The sequence below is a fragment of the Lepisosteus platostomus genome, chromosome 5, assembly GCF_059453375.1.
Source record: "Lepisosteus platostomus isolate fLepPlt1 chromosome 5, fLepPlt1.hap1, whole genome shotgun sequence".
In the NCBI taxonomy this organism is placed as follows: Eukaryota; Metazoa; Chordata; class Actinopteri; order Semionotiformes; family Lepisosteidae; genus Lepisosteus; species Lepisosteus platostomus.
The window spans coordinates 68501868-68527601 of NC_142615.1; the positions used below are offsets into that span (position 1 = coordinate 68501868).

General features: G+C 47.4%; 4 protein-coding genes and 1 pseudogene across 9 annotated transcripts in view; 3 read left to right on the forward strand and 2 right to left on the reverse strand.

Annotated features, from left to right (window-relative positions):
* The window catches only part of LOC148671873 (uncharacterized), a 641462-nt gene that overhangs the window by 448801 nt on the left and 166927 nt on the right, over positions 1–25734 (reverse strand). For all 7 annotated transcript variants that reach the window (XM_088632700.1, XM_088632701.1, XM_088632699.1 and 4 more), the window contains one exon: positions 23594–24322. In XM_088632700.1, coding sequence (XP_088488826.1) covers positions 23594–24322 — 729 coding nt within the window. The remainder of the gene's footprint in view (positions 1–23593; positions 24323–25734) is intronic.
* The window catches only part of LOC148671881 (GTPase IMAP family member 8-like), a 423522-nt gene that overhangs the window by 250687 nt on the left and 147101 nt on the right, over positions 1–25734 (forward strand).
* LOC148671901 (uncharacterized) overlaps positions 9879–25734 on the forward strand; it is a 122966-nt gene continuing 107110 nt past the window's right edge. The window contains exon 1 of the mRNA XM_088632748.1: positions 9879–9926. Within this exon, the coding sequence (XP_088488874.1) occupies positions 9893–9926 (34 nt within the window). The 5' untranslated portion in view covers positions 9879–9892. The remainder of the gene's footprint in view (positions 9927–25734) is intronic.
* LOC148671902 (GTPase IMAP family member 6-like) lies at positions 14084–16957 on the forward strand. Its single transcript, XM_088632791.1, has one exon. The coding sequence runs from the start codon at positions 14413–14415 to the stop codon at positions 15667–15669; it is 1257 nt and encodes a 418-aa protein (XP_088488917.1). The 5' UTR covers positions 14084–14412; the 3' UTR covers positions 15670–16957.
* On the reverse strand, positions 18570–20723 carry LOC148671903 (uncharacterized; annotated as a pseudogene).

Here is a 25734-nt window from a genome sequence, read left to right on the forward strand (position 1 = left end):
TAAAGGAAGATCACGCTTTGGTGTCATTTTTTTCTCTCAGACTCCCCTCCATATACTGCAATCCAAGATTCACTGTAAAAGAAATGTGTAAATATCCCAAAACATAATATATACTGTATACACATTCTGGAGCTTTTGATATATTTTAACAATTGCAACCAACACCATCAACAAAAATTGTTCCTGTGCCTTTATCATAAATATAATCACTTTTTTTATTTTTATATAATGTGCCATACATATACTGTATAAAAGCTTTCTAAGGCATACACAACACAAACAACACCCAACGTAACACCACCCTACAGGGCTTCATTGATATTCCTGAATCTGAAACATACTTGGTATTAATTTTAAACTTTTTTGTGCATTTTAAGTTTTCCTTTACATATAGTTGGCATTTTCATGTGTGTTTTAAATTATTCATGAAACATTCGCTGAAGAATACACAATACAAGCACGTATTGTAAGAAATGTACCTGCCCTTATACCAAGTGGATCTAAAGACTAGTCTCGCCATTCGTGAGGACTCAGTACAGGGAACAGGCAAATTCACATGTAACCAAATCCACCCCTGTAATGTGGCATAATGTACTGCACTATGTAGTACGTGTGGTTAAAAGTCTAAGCACCCCAAACTTACAGTGGGTGTAGGACACTCTGAACATTAATTAATATTACAACAGTAAAATACCTCTTTTATAAGTGACCACCCCCCTTATCTCAATTTTACCTCCTCCCCAAAATCCACAAACCAGACACCCCTGGACGCCCCATCGTATCAGCATGTAACTGTCCAACTACTTACATCTCAGCCTTTCTCGACAGCCTCATGAGACCGCTGGTTGAAGATCTTCCCTCACACATCAAAGACACCAACCACGCGCTCCAACTTTTCAATGATTTCCAATTTCAGGGTACTGAATGCCACATTTTTACCATGGACATCACATCTCTGTACACCGTCATTCCCCATAATGACGGCCTTACAGCCCTCAAGCACACGCTGGACAAACGCACAGTGCTTGATCCACCCACCCACACCCTGGTACGCCTTGCAGAATTGGTCCTCACACTGAACGCATTCTCTTTCAATAATCTTTTTTACCAACAGGTCAGTGGAGTTGCCATGGGCACCAGAATGGGACCCAGCTATGCCAACATTTTTGTCGGGTGGGTAGAAGAACGCTTCTTCGCTTCCTACACTGGCTATGTCCCTGACCTCTACAAGCGATATATTGATGACTGCGTCGGTGCCGCCACATGCTCCAACGATCAGCTTGAATTCTTCCTGCACCATTTCACCAACTTCCACCCGTCCCTCAAATATACGGTTAACATTTCTTCCACCACTCTTCCGTTTCTAGACATCCACTTGTCTATCAACTACCCCCGACTGTCCACTTCAGTTTATTACAAACCCACGGATTCACACAGCTACCTCCTGTACAGCTCATTTCACCCCAACCACACTAAAAACTCTCTTCCTTTTTCACAGTTCCTTAGGTTACGACGATTATGCAGCGACGACATCGACTTCGAAAACCAAGCCCTCGAAATGTACTCATTTTTTATCAACAGAGGATACCCCAGCAGTGTGATTGACAGGGCCCTTGCCCGAGCCAAAAACACCCCCCGGACCATCAACCCGATCAGGAACTCCCGCCGTAACAACCGCATTCCTTTGGTGATTCCTTACCACCCTAACACACTTCCTATCCCCAGGACCATTAACCAGAACTTTTCCATCCTACAGGATGATCCCTCCATTGGGGCCCTCTTTTCTGATCGCCCTATCATCTCATATCGCCGACCACCTAATCTGCGTAACCTCCTTGTTCACAGCTCCCTTGACCGCCCTCAGCAACCATCCACACCAGGCACTTTCCCTTGCAAAAGAGCTCGCTGTATCACCTGCAAGTACACAGCCACCACCACACTCATTCAAGGCCCCTCAGGACAATTCCGGATCACCCAGACAGCATCTTGTACCTCCAGCAACCTTATTTACTGTATCTCTTGCAGTAAATGCCCAGCCATCTACATTGGGGAAACAGGAAGGAGACTCGGAGACCGCTTCAGAGAACATGTCAGGGCTGTGAAGATTAAAGATCTCTCCAAGCCCATTGTTTCTCATTTCACCTCTGATGGCCACGAGCACTCTAATCTCTCCGTCTGTGTTCTCAAAGACGGTTTTCCGAACTCATACATCAGAAAGACCACCGAAACTAAAATTATTCTGCAGCTAGGATCACACATTCTCCCTTCCCTTAACGACAGATTACTGTTCTTTTAAATTTTCTCCATTCATTGGAAGTTTCATTTCACACCTCTCTGCACCCATTCTGACTTCACACCTCTTGATTGGCCTCTCTTTCTGTCCCCTGCTCCCGCCTCTCACTCCTCCTCCCTCTCAACCTTTGTTCTCCCGCTACTTTACCTTTGCCTACTGCCCTGTCTCTCTCACACCTGAAGAAGGCTCCACGGCCGAAACGTTGTGTTCTCTTTCTTCTTTTTTTCAGCATGGAATAAACCTATTACTTGTTCCTTTGCACCCCCCTTACAATTGCATCTGTAATGCAATTACAATTGCATTTTCACTACAATTGCAGTAATATTTAATATTGATTAATTAACCATACTATTTTTAACCATACTATTTTTGCACTGTTCCAAGAATTACCCTGCACTGTTTTTGTTCAGTTATATTTTCTCTGTTTGCGGAATTTTGTACAGTTTTGATCACTTGATTACATGTTATTTATGTTATGTTATTACACGTTACTGTTATTGCTATTGTGTTATTGTCTATTGTCTTATCTTCTGTCCTATTTATATACTGCACCTGAGTGACTCATGAGAATCACTTTTCATTATACTATGCACCTGTGTAAGTTTAATGACAATAAAGTTGAATTGAATTGGATTTGTAAACTTGCTCAGGTATAACCAATCACCTTACAGATCACACAACAAACTAATTGGCTCCCAGCTGTGATCAGCTGTGGTGATTTAGATTAGTTCAGAATAGAAGCAGCTGTTTCTAGAGGATTCCACTGCTTGGAAGTGCATTTCAAAGCAAAGACTCCACTATGGGCAGAAAGGTGCTTCCAAAAGAGCTTCGAGATGAAGTTGTGGAAAGACACAAGTCAGGAGACGGGTATAAAAAGAGATCAAGGGCTTGAGGTGACCCATGGAGCACAGTCAAGAGCATCATTAAGAAGTGGAAGGCGTGTGGCACCACCCAGAACTTCCCTAGATCAGGCCGACCCTCCAAACTGGAGGACCGAGCAAGAGGGAGACGGACCAGAGAGGCTGCCAAGAGGCTGGTGGCAACCTTGAAGGAGCTGTAGGCCTTTATGGCCAAGACTAGTCATTGTGATAGACAAGCAATAGGTTTATTCCCTGCTGAAAAGAGAAGAAAGACACACCTGAAGAAGGCTCCACAGCTGAAATGTTGCGATTTCTTTCTTCTCTTTTCAGCTGGGAATAAACCTACTACTTGTTCCTTTGCAGCCTACGCGTGCTGACGCAGCTCCCCACCTGAACTACTTGTGCATGTGACAACAATATCACAAGCACTCCACGCATCTGGCCCGTACAGGAGGGTGTCAAGAAGCCATCGAGCCTCATTTATGTTTTCCTAAAAAGCGCCTTAAAGATTCTGTGGCCAAGTGGCAAAAGGTGCTGTGGTCGGATGAGACCAAAATCACATTTTGGGCGGAACGCAAATCTGTACGTCTGGCAAAAACCCAATACATCTTACCTTCCAAAGAACACCATTCCTACAGTAGAGCACGGAGGTGACAGCATCCTGTTGTGTAATTACAACAATTCTGTAAGGAGGAACGGGCAAATATTCCTCCCTCTAGGTGTGCAAAGCTGGCAGAGATGTATCCAAACAGACTCAAGGCTGTAATTCAAGCAAAAGGTGCTTCCTGCAAGTATTAACTCAGGGGGGTGTTCTCCCAGTTCTTCTGCTTTTTAATTTTGCTTTCTTTTTTCACTTGGATGTTGCAAGGTACAATTTGTAAATAAAACTGGAAAAAGTCTGGTTTTATTGGTCGTCTTTCTGGATTTTAGGGCAATAAAAGGTGAACATTTTGAAGGGAGTGGTGACTTTCTGTACCCACTGCATATGATAATTAGAGTACAAATGCAACGATTCTGTGTTAAAAAAGTGGAACTTATAGTAATTGGCTAAAACAAACATGGATCCCTCCTTAATCTTAAAAATGTGCTGTTCTGATATTAACAAAGCTACAGCACAGTGCTTGTAACTGTCCCACGAAAAAATATTCTAGTGTTCTGAACCTGTTCTGCTGTGTTTTCACTGTTGCTGCACAGCATTTACGTTAATAAGGTGGCACTCAGGAAGATTAATCAGATAGAGGTAAGGGGGCTTAGTGGGATGAGCTGTTACTGAAACACATAGTGAAGGTTGCCAAGCTTGTGTTTTTGCTACGAGAAAAGAAAAAAAACATACTCACGTAAACACTCTGACCAAATTTATTCACCAAAAACTGCAAGATAGGACAGTTAAAAAAGCTCAGCTGTCTCTTCTATGAACAGTTTGGTAGAAACACTCATAGATGTGGGATCTTATCCTTCATTTCTGGTGTTTCTGATAGGTGGCGATTTAGAACCCTTGACAAACACATTCAAGTAAGCCTCAAGATGTGGACCGTATAGAAGTTCAAAGAGTGCCTGACATCCTATGAATCCCTTCTGTTAGAGATCCTGGCGATGGGAAACCCTGCTGAAATCCCTAAATCCACACTTATTTTTCACGGGGACAGGCAAGATGTCGATAATCCATTGAGCAACAGCTGTGAACAGCACGCCTTTCTGATAAGAGACTAGGCCCCGTCAACAGACGACAATTTCACTAACATCAGACTCGCCCGTTTGTCTCTGGAACTGTACTCACTCGCGTGACCCATCAGAACAATTGATGCTCTTGTGTTCGGCAATCGATAAAGACGATTCTGCACACTTACTGCACGAGACCAGACGCTGTCCACCCCACAGATTTAACTTTCAGCCTTTGATCCGGACAGAGACGTGAGCCGTCTTTCCCAGGAAGATAAAGTTCGGGAAACACATTGAGCATGCTTCCTCGATGCGATTACGACAGCACTAACCCGTTCGCTTCAGCAGCAGATGGAAACCACAGAGCAGACTGGTCGCTGTGTCTGGCCGTGGGAGGTCAGGGGACACTGCGAGCTGTGTGGAGGATTACTGGACATCTCTGGTTCTACAAGGCTGTACTTGGTGAGAGTCTTGCCTTTCTGGGACCGTCTCTATGGGGGTTAGACATATTAGCAGGCAGTTCTCCACTGGAGTTGCCTCGGGCTCTATACCTGGCCATATTCTTAGATAAACTGAGGTACATTTTTATCTCTGGGTTGAAAATATTTTGCTTCACTTGCAGTCTAAATCTGACTTTGAAGTGGCTACACCAAGTACACAACTCGTACTGCCAATGTTAGGCATCGGATAGAAACCACCCCCCAAAAATCCAACCATTGCCACAGAGGGAGATCCATGGGCATCAGAGTCTCACATGGGTTACTCGGCCCTACCAGTCCCTGATTGGTTGATCAAGGTGAGATATGAGTCACTTACTCCTGACACCTAGGAATGCAGTCCAGATGTCCAACTGGCACTCCCTAGACAGATACTGTAGGCGCCAATGGATGACCACTGATCATGATAGCCAGGCTTAGCTAAGTGCATCCCCCTTTGGGAGCTGTCCCTTATCAAAAGAAAACATCTTTAAATCAGCCTGCATGAATAGCTCCTCTGTGGCTGCACCACAGAGATGAACAGAGAGATGAGGCCTCATTTGGGAAAGCTCAGAACACTTAATTCTGTCTTATTAACAAGCATTGCCGATACATATATATATTCTGTTACACACACATATACAATGTCAGAATTATATCCAAAAGTATTCATGACATTTATATATATATACACAAAGAATACCAAAATACAAACATGATCAAAATAGAACATTATTTAAAATTAGTTTTCTTCACATGGGGCACTAAGGGCTGGTTTTCAGTGAGTCGGATCTCTTACGAGGAAGAGATCAGTGTTTCAGTGGAAAGTCCTCACTCTGTGTCCAGGAAGTATCTTCCTCTCCCGCTGGGAAAGACTGTGTGGATCAGTGACTGACCTGCGGCAGTGTCTCTGTGTCTCTCTGTCACTCGGATAACACTGCCTGAGCTCCTCCTCTCCCTCTCCTGCTCCTGTCTCAGTGTCTTCAGCTCTCTCTCAGCTCCTCGATCTCCTGTCTGTTTCTCTCTCCTGTCTGTGGGCTGTGTGTGTCTGAGGGTTGTGTATTCTTGAGCGCCTTCAGGTTGTGTGTGAGACTACGTTGTTCCTACTGTGTGTGCTCTTGTATGTCTGCGGGCTGTGTGTGTCTGCTCATTGTGTCTACAGGCTGTGTGTATTCTCTATGTGTCTGAGGGTTGTGTACAGATGCAGCCATTCAAAGTGCGCGGTACAGACACGTACCGGAGGTAATTGGCTACGGCGTCGTGCATCCTGACGCGCGATGACGCAAAATACCGCGGTGCGTGATTGGTTGACCGACAGGGGCACTCGTGATCCGTTGGTCTGTCGTAGAAAGACTTACTGTAAACGTCTTTACTGTGCCCATTGTAGATATTGAATTTTACCACTGAAGGGAAATCTTAGTAGCTGAGCATAAAAAGAATAGGAGCATACTGTAACGCGTGTGAAGGCCATAAACGATATTAATTTTGGAACGTAAACATACAGTATATAGCTGGTCTTGGTACTTTAAAGAAAACAATACACACCAGTATTCCATTTCTCCCTAAACATCCTCTTTTTCTTGTTCGTTTTAGAGATCTTGATCGAAACTGATTTTAGATGTCAGAAAGGATTTATTTTCTGTGTATTTCCTACATTGCTTTGTGGAGATTTTAACTTTTAACTTTATATCTTTAACTTTATATCTAACTTTATATCTAGGCTCAGAGTTCAACTATAAATCGTACAGTAATTAATAGCAGTAAATACTGATGTTTATACATAAAAAAGTCATGCCTTGAAGTATAGACCCCCAAAGGAATGCCATAGACTCAAACTGCCAAATACATACAGAAAGAAAGTATTTGTATTGTAATTGCAAATCCTGGTACTGTATGAGTGATTGGTATGACTTTCCTCATTACAAATCTATTATTAGAATTTAAATTTCTCTGTAACTCCAGGTCAGAACAGAGAAAATGTAACTGCCTTAAGGAGTTTACGATTATGAAAAATAGAAGGATAAGCATGATACGTATGTCTTCTGTCATTTTCTAAGTCATGTTACTGAGCACCAAATCTTATTGAGAATATGAATCCATTTAAGGTTTATACCATTAAAGTAACGGTTTATTCCATGCTAAAAATGTTTGTACCAGACTTTTTTGAGGCCTGTTTAATTGTGTCTGAAGTCTGATGTTGTAAATTTTATTGTTAAAAAGATCCATGAAAATGTCACTACTAAAGTTAGCTGGTACTGTTGGTATTGTAAGTGGCAAGTAGAGCTCATATTTTAGATTTTGTGTAGTTGCTAGCGTTGAACTGTGTGTTGGATGCACATGAATTGAAGGAATGGGCAAACATAGCTGATGCGGATCCACAGAGCCAGCATATTAAGATGTTTATAATTAGAGGCAATTTGTTTAAATAACTAGGTATGGATACTGATGTGCAAGAGAGGTGGAAAGGCTGTTTCCTTAAGCCAGCACTATAAAATGTTTTATTCTCAGTGAGATGCTGCCATTTCATAGTGGGTTTCTAACACTGTGTATAGTGTATAGTTCCATCCACACAGTGCCTTTACTTCCATCCATTTCTAATCTCTTTATCCAGTACAGAGGATTTGGAGCCTATCCCAGTAAGCGACGGACACAAGGCAGAATACACCCTGGACATAGCGCCAGTCCATCACAGGACAGACAGACACAAACACACACACACCAGGGCCAGTTTAAATCTAACCTTTCTTTTCAGAAGACTTAGTGTCTGTATCTGCTTCATTTTCTAATTTTGGTAGCACCTCTAACTGCTTGTCTTTCTTATATGCATTTACTTTGTAATCTGTGGTCCTTTTATCTGTTTTTACATCTACTGTATTGCTTTGAGATGCCACCTTTAATGGTGATATATCAAATAAAGTTTTTTATTATTGTTATAGGGAAACATGATCAGATTTTCCCTGGTTCAGAAAAAAAGATCTAAAGTATACTAGTTTGCCACTCTTCTCATTCCCTTTGCTAAATGACTTTTCATACTAATCTGATCAATCTAACTGCCAGTTTTCTGTGCTTTCTCTATCCTGCTAGATTTGCAATTATTCTGAAAATTTTCATCTTGAAATAACTCATTTCTAAATACCTTTTTCACTGTTAACATCTTGCAGCAACTCTGCAACAAAATATACACTCTGACAGTTCATCCTGCTACCAACATTAAATAAAACAAATCTTAAGATTTCTATATTTATGTCTTTATTTAGTGGTTTCATTAGTGACAAAGGCTTAACTTTCTTGGAAAAATGTCTTTTATGTGTTGCGGAAAAATACTTCAGTGAGAGCGGAGGTGGTGCTACTCTTCCTTCACCGTGAGGAACTGGAACGGTTCTCCTTGATTTGTCGTTGTATAATCGATCGATCGGTGACAGCGATTGAAATGATCCCGGGGTGGGAGGGGAACAACGCGTGTTTTACTCCCTTCTCCCACCCCCACAAAAACAACACCACCCACGCTCCCCGGCGAGAGACGGAGCCCTGGACTTCCGATTCCTGTTGCTCTCTTGTGTGGGAATGGCAGGCGAGCCCCAGGCGTGGACGTGTTTCTGCGTCGCTCAAGCAGACTCCCACGGACACGCCTGTGAGGTCGCGGGTCGTCTTCATTTTTAACCTTCTTGCGTTCATCGTGTACACAGAGAGGGGCGGGAGGGGGGAACAAGCTGATACCCTGGCTTCTCTCCAGACACAGCTGGGTGAGCTCCTCCAGTCAGGACAGGAGTCTCTACTGTACACAGAGAGGGGTGGGAGGGGGGAACAAGCCGATACCCTGGCTTCTCTCCAGACACAGCTGGGTGAGCTCCTCCAGTCAGGACAGGAGGCTCTACTGTACACAGAGAGGGTTGGGAGAGGGGAACAAGCCGATACCCTGGCTTCTCTCCAGACAGAGCTGGGGGAGGGGCGAACAAGCCGATGAGCTGCTCAGGTCCGTTATCTACTGTCTGACTCCTGTCTGCTTTCCTGCTCTCTCTGGCCTGCTGTTTCCCCGATCTGTCTCTCTCCTGAAGCAGTTCAGCTCCGGCCTCTGACTTCTGGTGCCTTGTCTCCCCCTGGTGGGGACAGCGCAGTACTGCAGCGCCTCATTGACTTCATAGATCCAGACGGGTGTGGACCCCAGTGTCCCGACTGCTGGTCAGTACAGATCAGGACACTGTGTGTGAGAGTAGGGGTGTGGATCCCAGTGTCCCGACTGCTGGTCAGTACAGATCAGGACACTGTGTGTGAGAGTAGGGGTGTGGATCCCAGTGTCCCGAATGCTGGTCAGTACAGATCAGGACACTGTGTGTGAGAGTAGGGGTGTGGATCCCAGTGTCCCGACTGCTTGTTAGTACAGATCCAGGACACTGTGTGTGAGAGTAGGGGTGTGGACCTCAGTGTCCAAGGATGCTGGTAAGAGTTGATCTGGGTATTCTGGTGTTTTATTTTGCTCTTACTGATGAACCTGTTCAGTTGGTGATTAACTTTATGAATCCACTAGGTGGCGCAAGAGCAGCGTCACAGTGAGGACAGGAAACCCCCCACCTCACATCAGCAGGAAGAAAAGGAGAGAGAGAGAGATGGCAGCGTGTAGGAGCTCAGCGCTCAGCCCTGGTGAGTTTTCTCTTGTTCTACCTGTCAGAGTGTCGGTAAGGGAGTCACTGAGGGTCTCTTCTCTGTCACAGAGCACAGCAGCAGCTGGAGAAGTGTCTTCCTGTCTGCTGAGAGTGTGTTCTGTCTGTCAGACACACAGGGTCTGAACTTGGAGATAGAGATAGGAGCTGATGTACTTTCACTTTCTCTTGTTGGGGATCAGAGATCGGTACTGTCAACTCAAGCTGTTTGGAATTCACTAAATATTTTAATAAGGTGTTTATTTAAGGTAAAATGATTGATGTAAAGCCTGACTGTGTCCTGATCGTATTGGATTCACACTGTTAGTATTCATGATGCTCAGACACGCTCAGATATGAACATTTCCTGTTTGTTGCTCAGAGGCCGTGTTTATTGTACAGTTGATAATACCAGAGAGGAATCAGTACAGATGAACAACAGAGGAATTTATTTGGCCCATAATTAGTAGTGATTCCAGGTTCTCATGCAGCGGTTTCTCCTGTCCTTACTGGGCAGCTTGTTCCCCCCTCCCACCCCTCTCTGTGTACAGTAGAGCCTCCCACTCCTGATTTTAAGTCTTAGTGTTGCTTTGAGTTTCAGTGTTAATTCTGAGGAACTCTGAGGTGTCAATATCTAACTGGTCTTTAATGATGACTGACTGTTACTGAGGATGTTGAATATTTTGTATGTATTTATATATATATGGTTCACTATCTTCACCCTGTCAGTGTGGGACACTCCCTTCAGACTAAAGAGACTCAGTTCCTCCAGCTTGTCAGTTTCACTGTTTTTAAACTAACATCATGCTAATTCTCTTCAGTGGGGATCACAGTAGATAGTTTCTAAGCGGTTTGAAACTATACAACACACAGATTTCCCAGCCAGGTGTCTGAGTCCCAAACATGTCTTTATGAAATGTGATATTTTAGACTCACTACTGAAGAATCAGGACAGACTGAATGATTTTACAGTTTTTTACATGTATTTTTAAAATAAGTTGGTATAAAGGTTCATTCTGAACACAGGAGTCCCATATGTGTCTGAACTGCCATTGGATACTCAGAGTGTTAGTGGGTCTCTACAGGGCCCTCCAGAAGTATTGGGGCCCTTGGTAAAGATGAGCAAGGAAGACATTGGAAAAATGTCTGTTGTTTATCAGATGAGAGAAATCTGACCTTTCAGTGAGGTTAAATTATTCTAAGAAACAAAATCCTGATGAAAAATTAACATGTACTATTGAGAGAACAGTTAAAAATAAAAAATATATATTTTATATAAATTGTAAGAATACACAATAAGAATGTTGTAAGAATACAGTTTGACTAACATTAACAGAAGATTTTTGTATGCCACAGAGAATACACAGAAAAATAATCTCAATAATCTGTGATTTTCCTCTCTCACAGGGCAGGGACAATAGAAAAGATATAGAGGAGTTTTTATCGTAAATTTGAAATGAGATGAAGAGTGAAAATATCTGTGATGAGAACTTTATAATGTAAATAATCTGTGATCTTTCTCTCTGACAGGGGAGGGACAGGCTGATTCCCATGAGGCACCACAACGTCCCTCAGAGATCAGGATCGTGCTGCTGGGGGAGAGAGGGTCTGGGAAGAGCTCAGCAGGAAACACCATCCTGGGCAGAGAGGAGTTTGACACTGAGGGAGTAACTAAGGAGTGTGTGAAGAGACAGGGTGAAGTAGCTGGGAGGCAGATCACTGTGGTCGACACTCCAGACTGGGTTTCCTCTTTTATAAGAAGGGCAGATCCACAGCGTGTCAGAGAGGAGGTTGTGCGCAGTGTGTCTCTGTGTCCCCCAGGACCCCACGCTCTCCTCCTGGTGATCCCTCTCATCACACTGAGAGAGAAAAAGAGGAGAGTAGAGAAGGAACATCTGGAGCTTCTCAGTGAGAGAGTGTGGAGACACATAATAGTGCTGTTCACCTGGGGGGACACACTGGGAGACACGACCATTGAGCAGCACATTGAGAGAGGAGGGAAGAAGCTCCAGTGTCTTTTGGAGAAGTGTGGGAACAGGTATCATGTTCTCAACAACAAGAACAGGGGCGACCGCACTCAGGTCACAGAGCTGCTGGAGAAGATAGAGCACATGGTGGTAGGAAACCATGGGCAGTACTTCACCACTGACATTGAACAACTGTACACTGAACTGGAGACATACAATAGAAAGATAGAGGAGCTGAGACAGAGGTTGGAGGAGAGACAGAGAGAGACGGAGGAGCTGAGACAGAGGGAGGAGGAGAGACAGAGAGAGATGGAGGAGCTGAGACAGAGGGAGGAGGAGAGACAGAGAGAGACAGAGGAGCTGAGACAGAAGTATGAAAGAAGGGAGAGAGAGAGAGAAGAGGAGCTCAGACAGAGGTTGGAGGAGGAGTGGAGCAGGAGAGAAGAGGAGCTGAAGGAGAAGATGAGAAAGACACTGGAGGAAGAGGAGCTGGAGAAAGAGACAGACGAGCCCAGACTGCCTGTCAAGAGGAGGAACAGTAAAGATCTTGAACCTCCCACCAGTGAGTGTGATTGATGCTGTATTACTGAGTCACTGATCTTACTGCTCATCAGACTGAGAGATTCAACCATCTTGTGTCCTGTTAGGAATTAAAATCATACTGTGCTCCGCTCTGTACTGCGTTACTAACACAGTGGCACACAGATCTATGTCTGTTTAAATCCTCTGTGCTGTAATTGTAACTGTTTTCTCTCAGGGAGATTAGATTTAATCCATCACACAGCAGCTCAGTGTCTGTAATCTGTTCCTCAAGACTGTCGGACCAACACTCAGTCAATCAAGGCTGTATCTGTGTCTGTTTAAATCCTCAACTGCAATTCACAGATTGTGTGGAAGTAACACAAGGATAGGAGGTATTTAGGTGTCTTGACAGTCGTAGGGTACAGGGTAGGAGGTATTTAGATGTCCTGACAGTAGTAGGGTACAGGGTAGGAGGTATTGAGGTGTCCTGACAGTAGTAGGGTACAGGGTAGGAGGTATTGAGGTGTCCTGACAGTAGGAGGGTACAGGGTAGGAGGTATTGAGGTGTCCTGACAGTAGCAGGGTACAGGGTAGGAGGTATTTAGGTGTCCCGACAGTAGTAGGGTACAGAGTAGGAGGTATTGAGGTGTCCTGACAGTAGTAGGGTACAGGGTAGGAGGTATTTAGTGCTCTTCGTAGGTGTCCTGAGAGTGCCAGTGCCCCCTGTCAGTTCAAGGAGGTAACTGCAGGTGTCTGCTGTGGTTGGCTGTTCAGCAGTCTTACTGCCTGGGGCAAGAAGCTGTTCTGACACCTGGTGGTCTTGGTCTGATACTTCAGTACCGTTTTCCAGATGGTAGTAGAGAGAGCAAGTTGTGTTTAGGGTGACTGGGGTCCCTGAGGATGGACCTGGCCTTCTTGAGGCATCTAACACAGTAGATATCCTCTGTGTTCAGTAGCGCAGCCGTTAGTGTTCTGAGCCAGTGTCACCACCCTCTGGAGGACCCGGAGCTTGGTGATGAGCCTTGAGGGTACGATGGTGTTGAATGCTGAGCTGTTATCAACAACAACATTCTCACATACGTTTCTCTCTCGTCCAGGTGTGAGAGGGCAGTGTGTAGACCAGGGGCGATGGCCTCCTCAGTTGATCTGTTAGTGTCAAAGGCAGCTCTGAAGTCCAGCAGGACAGGAGTGGGTGAAAGAGCCCATCAGCAGATCATTAGAACCCCAGACAAGAGCTGTTTCTGTACATCAGTCTGAAGGACTCGTCACAGCTTGTCTGCAGATCAGTGAGTCTGACTGAACAGCAGCAGCCTGTTGTTGAATCTGTGTCAAACAGGGTGAGATGGAGAATTACTGAACAGCCTGGAGTCTGAATTCTGCTTTGTTAACAAACTGCTCAAGACTGCAGGTCTCAGGGTTGAAGGGACAGTTCCTGACCGACAGACACTGAATCACTGCAGCTCAGCCCAGCAGTGGGGATGTGGTACCAGGAACATGAGGTGGAGTTTATTCCACTGACAGGTGCTGAGAAGCATTAAGCCTGTTTCTCTCTTGTCATCCTCTGATAAAGACACAGTGGACTCTGACTCTGGACTCTGGGTGTGGTCAGTTTCAGAGTGAAATACCAGCAGGATGATTGCACTGGACTGCACTCTCCTAGAGTGCTGTTCTTCACTGGGGTGAAGAGATTATCTCTCCTTCTTCTATTAACGTCCTTCTACACTCTGCCCCTGTAACAGTACAGTACTGCAGCATGACTGTTGTTGCTTGAGGCCAGTAAATGAACACAGATTCTTCAGATGAAACTTGAGTCACTTTGGGAAACAATATCTGACAGTAGTGAAAATCATGAACATCAGGTAAAACTATGTAGTTATCATGATGCCCAAGACTAATTCCCAGATGTTCATTCTGTAAGATTCCTTCATACTGACTTTTAGGTTTTGTCTCTTGAGCAAACTGAACCCTTCTTATCTGTGGAGAGGTTGGTCTCCTCTCATGTGTCACCTCCCTGATGCTCCTGTCTCTCCTCCTGTTGCAGTGAGTGAAGTCGAACCCAGACTCCAGCCCCACCCCTCTGAGCTGAGACTGGTGCTGCTGGGCAGGACTGGTGCTGGGAAGAGCACAGCAGGAAACACCATCCTGGGCTCAGAGGAGTTTCCCTCTGAAGCCAGCAGCTCGGCGGTCACTCAGGAGAGCCGGAAGAGGACAGGACAAGTGTCCGGGAGACGGGTGACTGTGGTGGACACTCCAGACTGGCTCCACGCCGGACTGTCTGAGGGGGACAGAAGACGGGATGTGGGGCTCTGTGTTAACCTGTCTGCCCCGGGACCCCACGCCTTCCTCCTGGTGACCCCGCTGGGCCGATCCTCAGGGGAGGAGAGGAGGACACTGGAGACAGTCCTGGAGATATTCGGGGAGAGGGCCCTGGGACACACCATGGTCCTGCTCACCCACGCTGATGAGCTGGCCAGCAGGACGCTGGAGGAGTCTGTGCACACAGGCAGCAGGGAGCTCCAGTGGCTCCTGGAGAAGTGTGGGAACAGGTATCACGCCCTCAACAACAAGGACAGGGGCAGCACTCAGGTCACAGAGCTGCTGGAGAAGATAGAGGAGCTGGTAGCAGGAAACAAGGGCAGCTACTACAGCACTGAGACGTACCAGGAGGCCGAGTCCCAGATCAGACAGAGGCAACTGCAGATCCTGAGGGACAGAGAGGAGAGCAAACAGAGGGAGGAGGAGAGACTGAGGGAGAAGCACCAGAAGGAGCTGCAGAACCACCTCCGCAGGATGGAGGAGGAGATCCAGACACGAGAGGAGAAGATCAGAGCGCTGGAGGAGAAGATAGCAGAGCTGGAGGAGAGGCTGAGGGAGGAGAGGGATGAGGGGAGGAGGAGAGAGCTGGAGAAGGAGCTGAGGAGAGAGAGAGGGGAGAGAGAGAGGCTGCAGAGAGAGATGGAGGCGGTGAGAGAGGAGCAGGAGAGGGAGAGGAGAGAGAGAGAGGAGACACACAGAAGGGAGATGGAGGAGCTCAGGCAGCACTATGAGGAAAAGGCCAGAGAGGAGGCAGAGAGACACAGAGAGACTCTCCAGCAGGTCAGTGTGTCGACAACACAGTTCACTCCAGCAGGACAGGAGCACAGGAGCTGCAGGAGGGAGATCGAGGAGCTGAGAGAGACAGTAGAGAGACAAAACACAGTGATAGACAGACTCACTGTGTGGCATCAGAGACACACAGGAGATACAGGAGAGTGATTGAGGACCACAAGCTGGACATCGAGAAGAAGGTCACAGAAGATGATTGAGACAAGAGCGCACACAGCTCGCAGACACACAAGAGCACACACAGCTCGCAGACACACAAGAGTACACAGCCTGCACAGACACACAAGAGCGCACACAGCCCACAGACACACAAGAGCGCACACAGCCCACAGACACACAAGAGCGCACACAGCTCGCAGACACACAAGAGCGCACACAGCCCGCAGACACACAAGGGCACACACAGCCCGCAGACACACAAGGGCACACATGGCCCGCAGACACACAAGAGCACACACGGCCCACAGACACACAAGAGCACACACGGCCTGCAGACACACGAGAGCACCCACAGCCCACAGACACAGGACTTTTCTCCAGACAGCACCCCTGTAATTTTGGGGTGTGCTTTCTTTCCTGTTCTCTCTGTATTGGGGCTGCCTTAAACAGCACCCCAGTTCTTTATTAAAGTCTAAATTATTAGTCTAATCAAAAAAACTTGGAGTTAAATTCGATTCTGGCTTAACATTCGACCCACATGTGCAGCATATTGTCAAAACATGTTTTTTTCACCTTAGAAATATCGCTAGACTACCCCCTATGCTATCACTAACTGTGGCTGAAAAGCTGATCAACACATTTGTATTCTCTCGAATTGACTACTGCAATGCTCTACTTGCAGGGGTATCAAAATCAACTCTGAACAAACTGCAGTCTGTCCAAACCTCAGCAGCCAGAATCCTGACCAGGTCTGGTGCAAGTGACCACATCACTCCTATCCTGGAGTCCTTGCACTGGCTGCCAGTCAAATTCTGAGTAGACTTTAAAATCCTCCTGCTCACCTGTAAGACTCTGCGTGGCTTGGCACCTCAGTACCTGTCTGAACTATTATCGCCCTACTCCCCACCTCACAACCTCCGCTCTTCAAATTCTGCCCTCCTTACTGTCCCCCAAGCCCCTCTACACTCTTGGGGTGACAGGGCCTTCTCCTGTTCTGCCCCCAAGCTCTGGAACTCTCTCACCAAGGATATCAGAGAGTCACCTTCTCTAAACTCCTTCAGATCCATACTCCAAACCCTCTTCTTCAGAAAAGCCTTTACTGAACTGGTTCTATTCTTCACCCCTCTGCTCTTCTTAATACCACCTTCCACAGTCTCCTCTGTGTGTTGTAATTGTTTTATCTTGTGTATCATTTTGTTTTATTGTTGTCATTCTGTAAAGTGCTTTGGGAAGCCACCTTAAAAGGCGCTCTATACAATAAAGTTTTTTATTATTTTTATTACTTGTCATTTTGTGTGTTTGACTGATGGGCAAAGATCCCAGACAGAGACTGGATCCCTGGATCTCTTGAGATCCACCAGCAGGATCAGGGAGAGGGTCACTGTGTCTGAACCTCTTTCCAAGGCTAAAGAATTAACTGGGATACTGTTGTATTGTAGGGTTACTCGTTACAGGACTCCTGTCTCCTGTGGAGACACACGTGTGGGGTCGTGTCAGGGCAGAAGTCCCACATTGTAAACCAGTGTAAACTGGGACTGGGACCAACCCGGATCAAGACCAGACCTGAGAGCTTCAGGACTCTCTCCCACTGGTGTCCTTTTCTCTCTCTCTGTCCTGTGTCCTAACAAACCCCACTAATGCCCCGTGTGGGAAAGAGGACCCGCTCATCCCTCCTGTCCTGTCCCGGTGTCGCCGTCACTGGGACTGGAGCAGCCGGAGAGGAGACGCACTTCCAGAACTTTCCTTCCCGCTCGGCTCTTCCCCTCCTGAGGAAAGAGCATCTTCCCACACAAACAGCCCGTTTCTCTCGGAGACGCCCGCAGCACAGGGGGCCTTTTCCCAGGACACCAGGACTCCCCTCGTCTGCGGAAACACCCGGGAAGAGCCTCCCAGCCCACAGGAGGGGAGTCCCAGTCCTTCCCGGGATTTCCAGGACAGGAGCGGCTCCTCAGCTGGGAATAAAACCGCCCCGAGAGGAGCTCGAGCGCTCGGGCTCGGAGCGTCGCTTAGCAACCGGCGCCGCAGCGGCACCCGGAGGACGAGCCGGAAGCGGGTTTTGGCGCCAGTTCTGCTCCTTGATGATCGGCTCAGGAGAATAAAGTCGATATAAAAACATAAAAGTCCATTTCTCTCCCTCCTCTGTGGAAGCCGTGTCCACCAGGGAGTGGAAAGAAAAAAAAACGCGCCGCCGTTTCGGCTTTAGATCTCGAAATTATGACTTTTCTGACTCGAAATTGCGAGATATAAAGTCCCAATGACCAGAAATAAAGTCGTGATTCTGAGACTGTAAGTCGCTGTTGCGAGATATAAAGTCCCAATGACCAGAAATAAAGTCGCGATTCTGAGATTGTAAATCGCCGTTGCGGGATATGAAGTCCCAGTTGCCGGACGAGCCGGCAGCGGGTCTGGGCGCCGTAATGAAACGACGTCTTTCATCATCACGTCGGTTTTCCAGCGGCGCTTCAACGTCCTTCTGCACAAGCGAGCGGTGTGTTTCTGCAGCTGCACTCCGGCTGAAGGAGGTGAAAACGCGCTTCTCTTCCAGAAAGGTCTGTGTGTCCGAGCGATCGGCCGGCCTGATGCGCGCAGTGTGGCTGACCGTCGCGCTGAAGCGCCTCTGTCTCTTCCTCAAGACCCCTCATGAGCAGCCCCTCGGACACCCACACCAGACGCGCTGTGAGAAGGAGGCACACGCCCCCGCTGGGACCGCAGACACAGCCCGGCCGCCTCACGCCTGTCCTGGCCCACCCTGCCTGGCGCCCGCCGGAAACAGCTGCTCGCCATCTCGGCCACAACCGGCCACTTTCCCACCGCGGAGTCCCGGTCAGCGACACTGTGCTCTTATACCGGGTGGGACACCGCCAGACCCACAGCTGGATACAAACTCACTGTTCCACTGTTACAATTATATACATATATTCTGTTACACACACATATACAATGTCAGAATTATATCCAAAAGTATTCATGACATTTATATATATATACAAAGAATACCAAAATACAAACATGATAAAAATAGAACATTATTTAAAATGAGTTTTCTTCACATGGGACACTAAGGGCTGTTTTTCAGTGAGTCAGATCTCTTACGAGGAAGAGATCAGTGTTTCAGTGGAGAGTCCTCACTCTGTGTTCAGGAAGTATCCGGTCTTCCTCTCCGGCTGGGAAAGACTGTGTGGATCAGTGACTGACCTGCGGCAGTGTCTCTGTGTCTCTCTGTCACTCCGATAACACTGCCTGAGCTCCTCCTCTCCCTCTCCTGCTCCTGTCTCAGTGTCTTCAGCTCTCTCTCAGCTCCTCGATCTCCTGTCTGTTTCTCTCTCCTGTCTGCGGGCTGTGTGTCTGAGGGTTGTGTCTACAGGCTGTCTGTGTCTGCTCATTGTGTTTGCGGGCTGTGTGTGTCTGCTCATTGTGTCTGTGGGCTGTGTGTGTTCTCTATGTGTCTGATGGTTGTGTATTTTTGAGTGCCTTCAGGTTGTGTGTGAGACTACGCTGTGTGTGCTCTCGTGTGTCTGCGGGCTGTGTGTGCTCGTGTGTCTGTGGGCTGTGTGTGCTCTTGTGTGTCTGCGGGTTATGTGCGCTCTTGTGTGTCTGCGGGCTGTGTGTGCTCTTGTGTGTGAGTCTTTGCTGCTCTGGTTTCTCCTCCCAGTAAAGCTCCTATCTGAGCTCCTACTGCAGCTCCTATCACTGTTCCTGCTGCTGCTCCTGTTGGGCCCCTCAGGGCCCCTGCTAGGGCCCCTATTGCTCCCCCAGTCCTGCTCCCAGTATCACTGCTCCTGTGCTGAAGTGCGGCTTCACCAGGTCCAGGTGTCTCTCTGCCTCCTCTCTGGCCTTTTCCTCATAGTGCTGCCTGAGCCCCTCCATCTCCCTCCTGTGTGTCTCCTCCCTCTCTCTCCTCTCCCTCTCCTGCTCCTCTCTCACTCCCTCCATCTCCCTCCTGCAGCTCCTGTGCTCCTGTCCTGCTGGAGTGAACTGTGTTGTTGACACACTGACCTGCTGGAGAGTCTCTCTGTGTCTCTCTGCCTCCTCTCTGGCCTTTTCCTCATAGTGCTGCCTGAGCCCCTCCATCTCCCTCCTGTGTGTCTCCTCTCTCCCTCTCCTCTCCCTCTCTTGCTCCTCTCTCACCTCCTCCATCTCTCTCTGCAGCCTCTCTCTCCCCCCTCTCTCTCTCCTCAGCTCCTCCTCCAGCTCTCTCCTCCTCCCCTCATCCCTCTCCTCCCTCAGCCTCTCCTCCAGCTCTGCTATCTGCTCCTCCAGCGCTCTGATCTTCTCCTCTCGTGTCTGGATCTCCTCCTCCATCCTGCGGAGGTGGTTCTGCAGCTCCTTCTGGTGCTTCTCCCTCAGTCTCTCCTCCTCCCTCTGTTTGCTCTCCTCTCTGTCCCTCAGGATCTGCAGTTGCCTCTGTCTGATCTGGGACTCGGGCTCCTGGTACGTCTCAGTGCTGTAGTAGCTGCCCTTGTTTCCTGCTACCAGCTCCTCTATCTTCTCCAGCAGCTCTGTGACCTGAGTGCTGCCCCTGTCCTTGTTGTTGAGGGCGTGATACCTGTTCCCACACTTCTCCAGGAGCCACTGGAGCTCCCTGCTGCCTGTGTGCACAGACTCCTCCAGCGTCCTGCTGGCCAGCTCATCAGCGTGGGTGAGCAGGACCATGGTGTGTCCCAGGGTCCTCTCCCCGAATATCTCCAGGACTGTCTCCAGTGTCCTCCTCTCCTCCCCTGAGGATCGGCCCAGCGGGGTCACCAGGAGGAAGGTGTGGGGTCCCGGGGCAGTCTGGCATGGAGCTAGTCTGGAGTGTCCACCACAGTCACCCGTCTCCCGGACACTTGTCCTGTCCTCTTCCGGCTCTCCTGAGTGACCGTGGAGCTGCTGGTTTCAGAGGGAAACTCCTCTGAGCCCAGGATGGTGTTTCCTGCTGCGCTCTTCCCAGCACCAGTCCTGCCCAGCAGCACCAGTCTCAGATCAGAGGGGCGGGGCTGGAGTCTGGGTTCGACTTCACTCACTGCAACAGGAGGAGAGACAGGAGCATCAGGGAGGTGACACATGAGAGGAGACCAACTTCTCCACAGATAAGAAGGGTTCAGTTTGCTCAAGAGACAAAACTTGAAAGTCATTATAAAAGAAACTTATAGTCCTGGGCATCATGATAACTACACAGTTTTACCTGATGTTCATGACTTTCACTTGTGTCAGATATTGTTTTCCAAAGTGAATCAAGTTTAATATGAAGAATCTGTGTTTGTATACTGGCCTCAAGCAACAACAGTCATGCTGCAGTACTGTACTGTTACAGGGGCAGAGTGTAGAAGGACATTAATTGAAGAAGGAGAGATAATCTCTTCACTCCAGTGAAGAACAGCACTCTAGGAGAGTGCAGTCCAGTGCAATCATCCTGCTGGTATTTCACTCTGTTCAGTAATTCTCCATCTCACCCTGTTTGACACAGATTCTACAACAGGCTGCTGCTGTTCAGTCAGACTCACTGATCTGCAGACAAGCTGTGACGAGTCTTTCAGACTGATGTACAGAAACAGCTCTTGTCTGGGGTTCTAATGATCTGCTGATGGGCTCTTTCACCCACTCCTGTCCTGCTGGACTTCAGAGCTGCCGTTGACACTAACAGATCAACTGAGGAGGCCATCGCCCCTGGTCTACACACTGCCTTCTCACACCTGGACGAGAGAGAAACGTATGTGAGAATGTTGTTGTTGATTACAGCGCAGCATTCAACACCATCGTACCCTCAAGGCTCATCACCAAGCTCCGGGACGATCAGACCTGGACCCACCACACCAACCCCGTAGACAACACAGCGCCTGTTCTCTCTCCCCATACTGAAGAAGTTCAGCCTGCCTTCACACATCCTGACCAGCTTCTACAGCTGCACCACTGAGAGCATCCTAACCGGCTGCACCACTGCCTGGTGTGGTAACTGCTCCGCCCACGAGCTCAGGGTCCTCCAGAGGGTGGTGACACTGGCTCAGAACACTACCGGCTGCGCTACTGAACACAGAGGATATCTACTGTGTTAGATGCCTCAAGAAGGCCAGGTCCATCCTCAGGGACCCCAGTCACCCTAAACACAACTTGCTCTCTCTACTACCATCTGGAAAACGGTACTGAAGTATCAGACCAAGACCACCAGGTGTCAGAACAGCTTCTTGCCCCAGGCAGTAAGACTGCTGAACAGCCAACCACAGCAGACACCTGCAGTTACCTCCTTGAACTGACAGGGGGCACTGGCACTCTCAGGACACCTACGAAGAGCACTAAATACCTCCTACCCTGTACCCTACTACTGTCAGGACACCTTAATACCTCCTACTCTGTACCCTACTACTGTCGGGACACCTAAATACCTAAATACCTCCTACCCTGTACCCTACTACTGTCAGGACACCTCAATACCTCCTATCCTTGCGTTAGTTCCACACAATCTGAATTGCAGTTGTGTAATCTGTTGTATCCCAATGTTAACCCCTATAAATTCCTGTCCTCCAACTCTTCTATCCCTCTTAACGAGCCTTTAACGAGCTCGCAGATTTCAATGCTGACAACACCGCTGTGTGCTGTACTGTTCGTGCATCGATCAATAAACCTTGATTGACCGAGTGTTGGTCCGAGAGCACAGTATGATTTTAATTCCTAACAGGACACAAGATGGTTGAATCTTTCAGTTTGATGACCAGTAAGATCAGTGACTCAGTAATACAGCATCAATCACACTCACTCTCAGGAGGGATGAAGTCTATACTGTTCCTCCTCTTGACAGGGAGTCTGGGCTCCTCTGTCTCTTTCTTCAGCTCCTCTTCCTTCAGTGTCTTTCTCATCTTCTCCTTCAGCTCCTCTTCTCTCCTGCTCCACTCCTCCCCCTCCCTCTGTCTCAGCTCCTCTATCTCTCGTTCAGTATTTATTTCTTTGATGTCAGTGGTGAAGTACAGCCCATAGTTTCCTGCCACCATGTCCTCTATCTTCTCCAGCAGCTCTGTGACCTGAGTGTGGTCGCCCCTGTTCTTGTTGTTGAGAACATGATACCTGTTCCCACACTTCTCCACCAGCCACTGGAGATCCTCCCCTCTTCTCTCAATGTGCTGCTCAATGGTTGTGTGTGTCAGTCTGTCCCCCCAGGTGAACAGCACTATTGTGTGTCTCCACACTCTCTCACTAAGAAGCTCCAAATGTTCCTCCGCTGATCTCCAGTCTCTGTATGGGTTCAGATTAATCACCAGGAGGAGAGTGTGGGGTCCTGGGAGACACAGAGACACAATTTCCTGTCTGATCTGCTGTGGATCATTCCTCATGAGCCACACATCCCAGCCTGGAGTGTCGATCACAGTGATCTGCCTCCCAGCTACTCCACCCTGTCTCTTCACACACTCCTTAGTTCCTCTCTCAGTGTCAAACTCCTCTCTGCCCAGGATGGTGTTTCCTGCTGAGCTCTTCCCAGACCTTCTCTGGCCCAGCAGCATGATCCTGATCTCTGAGAGACGCTGTGGTGCCTCATGGGAATCAGCCTGTCCCTCCCCTGTCAGAGAGAAAGATCACAGATTATTCCTCTTCAGAAACTCAGTACTGAGATGAGCTGCAGTGAGTGAGGAGTCTCAACAGAGCTCACAGTGTGACCCAGTGGAGACCTGTTGCTGTACAGGGTAGATACCCCACAAGGGCTCTGTTTCCAACACAGCTGTGAGTCTTTTCCTGCAGAGCCCTGCTGTAGAACTGGGCATCCAGGACATCACTCGAAGTTAACATTTATTACTTATCTCATTAAAAAATGAAAATAAATTATTTATTTCAGAGCTACTCAGACTTCTATCAGAACCTTTAATATATGATAACATGACCCCATTTAATATCTGTATTAAACTGACTTTACTGAGGTGTGACCCCTATCAGAGAGAGAACATGAACTCACTCTTGGGAAGCAGTTGGGGTCCCAGTGTCTTCTGCAGAAGCTCTTCTATCCTCTGTCTCTCCTTTATTCCCAAACTCCTGAACTTCTCTTCCATCTCCTGTAAATCATTTTCCTCAATCTCATAACAACAATCACTCTTTCCTGCCACCATGTCCTCTATCTTCTCCAGCAGCTCTGTCACCTGAATGCGGTCACCCCTGTTCTTGTTGTTGAGAACATGATACCTGTTCCCACACTTCTCCACCAGACACTGGAGCTCCTTCCCTCTTCCCTCAACGTGCTGCTCAATGGTTGTGTCTCCCAGTGTGTCCTCCCAGGTGAACAGCACTATTGTGTGTCTCCAGACTCTCTCACTGAGACGCTCCAGATGTTCCTTCTCTACTCTCCTCTGTTTCTCTCTCAGTGTGATGAGAGGAATCACCAGGAGGAGAGCGTGGGGTCCTGGGGGACACAGAGACACAATCTTCACAATCTCTTGTCTCATCTGCTGTGGATCATTCCTCATCAGCCACACATCCCAGGCTGGAGTGTCGACCACAGTGATCTGCCTCCCAGCTACTTCTCCCTGTCTCTTCACACACTCCTCAGTTACTCCCTCAGTCTCAAACTCTTCTCTGCCCAGGATGGTGTTTCCTGCTGAGCTCTTCCCAGACCCTCTCTCCCCCAGCAGCACAATCCTGATCTCTGAGGGACGCTGTGGTGCCTCATGGGAATCAGCCTGTCCCTCCCCTGTCAGAGAGAAAGATCACAGATTATTTACATTATAAAGTTCTCATCACAGATATCTTCACTCTTCACCCCATTTCAAATTTTCTCTATATCTTTTCTATTGTCCCTGCCCTGTGAGAGAGGAAAATCACAGATTATTGAGATTATTTTTCTGTGTATTCTCTGTGGTATACAAAAATGTTCTGTTAATGTTAATCAGACTGTATTCTTACAACATTCTTATTCTGTATTCTTACAATTAATATAAAATATATATTTTTTATTTTTAACTGTTCTCTCAATAGTACATGTTCATTTTTCATCAGGATTTTTTTTCTTAGAATAATTTAACCTCACTGAAAGGTCAGATTTCTCTTATCTGATAAACAACACAGACATTTTTTCCAATGTCTTCCTTGCTCATCTTTACCAAGGGCGCCAATACTTCTGGAGGGCCCTGTAGAGTCCCACTAACACTCTGAGTGTCCAATGGCAGTTCAGACCCATATGGGACTCCTGTGTTCAGTATGAACCTTTATTCCACCTTGGAGTTATATTCGATTCTGGCTTAACATTCGACCCACATGTGCAGCATATCGTCAAAACATCTTTTTTTCACCTCAGAAATATCGCTAGACTATGCCCTATGTTACCACTAACTGTGGCTGAAAAGCTGATCAACATTTGTATTCTCTCAAATTGACTACTGTAATGCTCTACTCGATGGGGTATCTAAATCTACTCTGGTCCAAACCTCAGCAGCCAGAATCCTGACAAGGTCTGGTGCAAATGATCACATCACTCCTATTCTGGAGTCCCTGCACTGGCATCCAGTTAAATTCTGTGTGGACTTTAAAATCCTCACGCTCACCTGTAAGGCTCTGCATGGCTTGGCACCTCAGTACCTGTCTGAACTATTATCGCCCTGCTCCCCACCTCACAACCTTCGCTCTGCTAATTCTGCTCTCCTTACTGTCCCCCAAGCCCGTCTACACTCTTTGGGTGACAGGGCCTTCTCCTGCTCCGCACCCAAGCTCTGGAACTCTCTCCCCAAGGATATCAGAGAGTCACCTTCTCTAAACTCCTTCAGATCCAGACTCAAACCCTCTTCTTCAGAAAAGCCTTTACTGAACTGGTTCCATTCTTCACCCCTCTGCACTTCTTAGTACCACCTTCCAAAGTCTCCTCTGTGTACTGTAATTGTGTTTTATCTTGTGTATTCTTCTTATTTATTGTTATTGTCATCCTGTAAAGTGCTTTGAGAAGCCACCTTTAAAGGCGCTATATAAAATAAAGTTTTTTATTATTATTCCACCTTATTTTAAAAATACATGTAAAAACTGTAAAATCATTCAGTCTGTCCTGATTCTTCAGTAGTGAGTCTAAAATGTCACATTTCATAAAGACATGTTTGGGACTCAGCCACCTGGCTG

Excerpts from the sequence above, each read along its gene's own strand:
- LOC148671902 (XM_088632791.1), top strand. The coding sequence starts at position 14,413 with ATGTGTCACCTCCCTGATGCTCCTGTCTCTCCTCCTGTTGCAGTGAGT.